General features: G+C 42.0%; 1 protein-coding gene across 2 annotated transcripts in view; it reads right to left on the reverse strand.

Annotated features, from left to right (window-relative positions):
- STRN (striatin) overlaps positions 1–1,339 on the reverse strand; it is a 164,028-nt gene extending 162,689 nt beyond the window's left edge. The window contains exon 1 of one of the 2 annotated variants that reach the window (XM_051976149.1): positions 980–1,339. In XM_051976149.1, the coding sequence (XP_051832109.1) occupies positions 980–1,231 (252 nt within the window). In that variant the 5' untranslated portion in view covers positions 1,232–1,339. The remainder of the gene's footprint in view (positions 1–979) is intronic. The other variant, XM_051976150.1, reaches the window with a different exon arrangement.
- Between the last annotated feature and the right edge of the window lie 4,661 nt (positions 1,340–6,000).

Here is a 6,000-nt window from a genome sequence, read left to right on the forward strand (position 1 = left end):
CATTTCATTTTTAAATTCTGTGGATCTTCAGTTATCTCAAAACAAGTCTTTGCGCTATATACCCAGTAACATGACTAACTTTTAACAGACCTCAACTTCCTTCTATTAAAAACTCAATCTGGAAAAAATATTTTCGCAAAAACTTGTTTATGTTTTGTTGGATGGAGAGGTTATTTTGCCACAAAGAATGTTTGTGTGTTTTTGTTTTTAAATCTTAACAATATCAGTGCTCCCTTAAGTAACGCAGTAGACTAGAGATATTACATTCAAAAACCTCGGATCTAAAAACAGCGGGTGAAACGCACTGCGGCAGAAGACATAAATTGGAAGATCTAAGAATTTTCTATTTCTGAAAATACCACTTTTTTTTTTCTCTTTTCAGTTCCCTACCTCTGGTCACAGCCTAATACAATTTCATCTGCCCGTTCAATTCCTTTCTTTCACGAAGAGAATCTACCGGAAAAATCAACCAACCAACTTAAAAAAAAAATACCCACAAAACAAAATCCGCTGACCCTTCAACTCTACTGAAAACAGCTCTGTCGTTTGCCCCCAGAAGCGGGGCGTGACCCCCTTAGAAACAGAGCGGTCCCATAGGCTGCACCAGGCTTCCTTGCCTAACTGCAACTGAAAAGGAAAGACTAGAGCTAGAAGTTGGACGAGGAGGCGGGAGATTAATGTTAGGAAGATGCTTGGGGAGGAGGAGGGAGGGAAAAGACATCTACTAGATGCCAGGCACCGAGCCCAGCGCTCTACAAACATTATCTCATTTGATTAGGCGGGAGGAGCAACCAGGGATAAGAGCAGGTAGAGTCAAGGTGGGTGGGGCGAGGTGAAGGGGTTCTCTGGGCGGGATGGGCGGGAACCGAGGGAAGGGGGAGGGGACAGGCGGGAGGTTGGGAGGAAGAAGCCGGGGCGGGGCGAGAGAGGAGGGAGTAAAGAGGCGGGAGGAGGAGGGCCAGGCCGGGAGGGTCTCTACCTGCAGCTCCGCCCGCTCCACCTCCCACTGGGCGCGCTCCACCTCGAAGCGGGCCCACTCGTGCTGCAGGAAGTGCAGGATCCCTGGGAGGCTGTACTGGGCTCGGGCCGCCCCCGCAGGCGCCGCAGCCGCCGCAGTCGCCCCGTCGCCCGCGGCCGCTGCCTCAGCCAGCGGCCCGAGCCCCTTGACACCCGCGGCTGCCGCTGGGTGACTGTTGCTGAAGAAGACGCCGGGCCCCGCCTGTTCGTCCATGGCGGCGTTGGCGGCAGCCTGCTGCGGACCAGTGCCGGCTCTCGCAGCTGCCGAGGCAAACGGCAGCAACGGCGCCTCCTCCTCTTCCCTCCGCCCTCCTCTCCCCGCCCACACTCCGAGTCAGCAGGGAGCGGCCGCCTGGGCGCTTGGGCCGGCCCCCCTAGCTGCTGACGGGCCGGGAAATGGGTCAATTGTAGAGCGCGAGCGCCCCAAGAGCTTGCTGGGAAATGTAGTCTCGGGTGATGGAGTTAGCAGGAAGGGGGTTGGGGGACTGAAGAATTCTTTAGGAAGTGGTGCTGCCTAGGTGTGGTCGAGACCTCTTACCTCTCTTTTCCACTTTATGCCTAGGAAAGCCGGGTGCGGGTTAGGGTGTAAGGTCTTTATCAGGAGAGACACACACCCACGGAAGGAAGTTCTTGGGCAGTTCTCTCTTCTACATACATACCCACACCCGCGGAAGTTCTCAGGCACTGCTCTCTCTCGCATTGACACTCACTCACCCCAAGGAAGTTCTGGGTGACAGCGCTCTTTCTAGCACTGTCGCACACATGCACCCATAGATCTGCGGGAATAAATATCATCGCATCCATCTAGGGCACATTTTTTGAACACCATCCCATCTTCCCTCAGGAGGTTTTTTTTTTTTTTGTTTTTTTTTTTTTTATGTGGATTATATCTAATCTGTTCTTGGGCTTGCCCTCTTTCTACGCAAAAGTTCCTCTTGAGAATTTGGCTTAGGACCAATTCCTCTATACCCTGCTCCACAAATTTCAATTAAAAAACAAAACCATGGTCATGAGTTTTGTTTTGTTTCCCCATCGCTGAGCTGACTTTTTTTGTTGTCTTGTTTTATGTAGTCTTCCAAGCCACCCCTCACCAAATAAGTATCTCCCCCCAAAACACAACAAAATTTTCTTTAAATTTCCTCTCTCTCTCCCCATATCTCAACACCATCAAAACTTTCTAAGTCCTCTGATCAGTTTAGTTGTTCTCTAAGTATGGTTCAGGAACCCTGTGGGGATCCTTTCAGGGAATGAGTGAAATCAAAACTAATTTCATAATAAATCACAATTTATATTATAGTAAATATCAGTAGATATAACTCACATTAACCCCAAAGAGGAGGTGGTCTTCAAAAATTTAAGACTAGTGATTCCAAAAACATTTGACAACTGCTGATCTAAGTTATGAGATTTAGATATGGAAAAGAACTTCCAGGTCATCTTGTCAACCCGCTTAATTTGATAGTTGAAGAAATCGAAGGTATAAGAACAATTGACTTGTTCAAGACAATCATGTGTACAGAACTGAGATTTGAACACAAGTCCTAGGTTGAAATATGTACAACTGGAATTATCTCACTTGAAACAAATCTTTGTCATATTGGAAAGATGGGAGTATAAATCATCTTTAGGGACCTTTCCAGCTGAAAACCTGCATGAACTTAGGAAATCCTTTTCTTCCTATCTAAAAACTAAAGTGATTTCTTTACTTGGTTTTCTGAAAAGCTAGCACAGTTCCCTGTTTCTCATTGTTTTTCCAAATCCTAGTTTGGTGGCACATCTTTTTGACAACTTCATAAAGTAATCCTTCAAAAAGCCCTAGGTTATGTAAGTAAGGAATATTTCTTTCGTGAATGGTCCCTTGGTAGAATGTTTTAGGTGATTGGCTGATACAATCTCCCCATGAAAAAGAGATCATTTTCAATTGTTTCTTTAACTAAAACCAGGCTACTTTAAAATGACCTGAGTCAGCCTCATCCTACTCTCTTCTGACAATGTATTTAACACCATTGCTTCTGATTGGTCTCAGATGATAGTGGTCTATAAGAACAGTATAAAATGATGCAGTGAATAGAGTACTCTGAAAGCCCTGAGTTCACATCTAGTCTAGAGGTTTGGCTGTGCAACCTTACACAAATTATCAATGATCTCTTAATTTGTTTGCCTCAGTTTTCTCAAATGCAAAAATAGGTATAATAATAGGACCTATGCTAACATAAAATGCTTAATATAAATGACATAAATTATTATTAAGAGGGCTTTAACCTCCTTAGTAACATCAACATGTAACTAGTTAAAATGGGCCAAAGTCTTTGGCCTCTGAGCTTGTTCTCCATTTTAAGTGGAGAGATTGGAAACTAGGCACCTTGGCATCCCAACACCCCAATAGCCAGCTCAACATTTAGGTCCTGAAATCCTGAGGAGCAAAGTGACCTTTTGGGACCTAACCTAGCAAAAACTAAGACTAGGATTTATCTAGTAGGAATGCTAGAATATAAAACAGCCTTTATAATAAGATGCCAGATTTTTTTTTTTTGCAAGTCTTTAAGTCTTTCCCTCAAGATGCTCAAAATTGTGTCACCTACAGCTTAGACTTTCTGTGTATATTACTTGGTCTATTTCACATAAAAATAATAATAGATAACATTTATATAGCACCTACTATTTCCCAGCACTATGCTAAGTACTTCACAATTATCTCATTTGATCTCATAATTCTGATATCCAGATGTGCCAGAGACCATGTTCTAGAGGACATGTCAGAGACCATGTCCTTGAAGACTGCCGGAGACCATGTCCTTGGAGACAGGAGACAAAGAGCTAAGAAGAGTAGCAAACACCCTAAATTCCTGAGATTAGATAATGTGTGTCCCAAGAAATCTCCGCCCAGGATCTAGATAACAGTATACCCCAGGATTTCTGCCACACCTATGGTCCGACATTCTTCTCATTGCAACCCCCCACTCAGAAATCATATTTAATTAAACCCTCTTCATTCATTAAACAGAGACATTCACCAACCTAAACCTTGAGTTGCCTCTCTGTCTCTCCGATCCTGTTCCCAGGCACATGTGCCTTCCCAGACTGTTGTCTTCCTGAGCCTTTGCTCCCCCTCGGCCCCGGTTCCCCTCGATGACCCACTGTTGATGTCCTGCTGGACAGGACACAGATGCACTTGTTGTTCCTATTTAAACAGGTGAGGAAATTGAGGCAAGCAGGAGTTATGTGATTTGCCCAGGGTGACACAGCTAGGTAACTGAGGTTGGATTTAAATTTAGGAAAATGAGTCTTCTTGACTCTCTACACTCAGCACTCTTATCCACTCTGCCACCTAGTTGCTCTTCGTTAAGTTGCATTTTTCATTTTTATATATTTAGTGCCATTTGTATTTGTATGTATATAGAAGACTGTGATATGGAGTCCAAATGTTGTCACCTCACTGTCATTGATATAGAAAATAGTTTATTATAGAAATCTTGATAGATTTTTCCAATCTTCATCTGCTAGTTGTGCCCTTTCCAATTTTGTCCTTAAATGTACTTTTGATGATTTAGCCTGAATCAGTTTTCCATAAATCTGATTTTTTTCATTCCACTGATTCTTCTTCTTTTGATGAGAAACTATGCACAATATTTCACCTCAGTCCCCTATGTTATAAACGAGTTATGCTCTCAGTATAGTTTTTGCATCCTCTAACCTAAATTCATACAAATGGAGTAGTGTATATTAATAGATCTTCTTTTATTCATTTCAAATTTTTAGGAATAAATCGCTTCATTTGTAAGCCATAATAAACAAGTTGTTTCATTTGTAAGCCATATCACAAGCATTCCCTTTGTGTCTCTATTCAAGATCTCCTGTTCTCTGCTTCCTATAAAAATGCCTGGTTTCTCCATTCTAAAAAAATAAAACCTTCATGTGAACCTACAATTCCTTCATCACAGTCCTTCAGGGAGAAGTTTATTCCTATGCACATTGCCTTTTATCCTAGGTCCCTTTCTCTTCTCATTATATTCTTTCCTCTCACTCTTGTAATCTGGCTTCAACTGAAACTGATTACTACAAAGTTACAATGAGCTCTTAATTGATAGATATGATGACCCAATGTAAAACCTTTTTTTTCTTTACAGCATTTGACACCAGATCACTTTTTTCTCCTGGATAGTCTTCTCTTCTTTCTCCTGAGCTACAGTTCCACAACATCAATAACCTTTTGGATATTTTGAACAGAGATCTACTAGGAACCTAAAAGTCAACATACCCACAACAAAACTCATTATTTTTCTCCCCATATTCATACTTCTTCCTAACTTCTGTTAAGACAGACCTGTGTCACCTCTAAGATTGGCTATGAAGACAGGAAAAGATAATGCTGATGTTGGAGGGGATGTGGGAAAGCTGGGAAACTGATACATTGTTGGTGGAATTAATTATTTCAAAAAGGCCTGGAGAGACATGAACTGATGCTGAGTGAAATGAGCAGGACCAGGAGATCATTATATACCTCAACAATACTATATGATGATCTATTTAACATATATAGGACTGCTTGCCATCTAGGGGAGGGGGTGGAGAGAGGGAGGGGAAAAATCGGAACAGAAGTGAGTGCAAGGGATAATGTTGTAAAAAATTATCCTGGCATGGATTCTGTCAATAAAAAGTTATAAAATTAAAAAAAATACTATATGATGATCAATTCTGATGGACGTGGCTCTCTTCAACAATGAGATGAACCAAATCAGTTCCATTTGTTCAATAGTGAACAAGATCTCCTTTTCTCCCGGCGGAAAATACTCTGGGAAATGAGTGTGACCCACAACATAGCATTTCCACTCCCTCTGTTTTTGTCCACTTGCATTTTTGATTTCCTTCTCAGCTTATTTTTATTTTATTTCTAAGTCCGATTTTTCTTGTGCAGCAAAATAACTATTGATATGTATACGCATATTATATTTAACATATACTTTAACACATTTAACAAGTATT

Source organism: Antechinus flavipes, chromosome 2 (genome assembly GCF_016432865.1).
Source record: "Antechinus flavipes isolate AdamAnt ecotype Samford, QLD, Australia chromosome 2, AdamAnt_v2, whole genome shotgun sequence".
In the NCBI taxonomy this organism is placed as follows: Eukaryota; Metazoa; Chordata; class Mammalia; order Dasyuromorphia; family Dasyuridae; genus Antechinus; species Antechinus flavipes.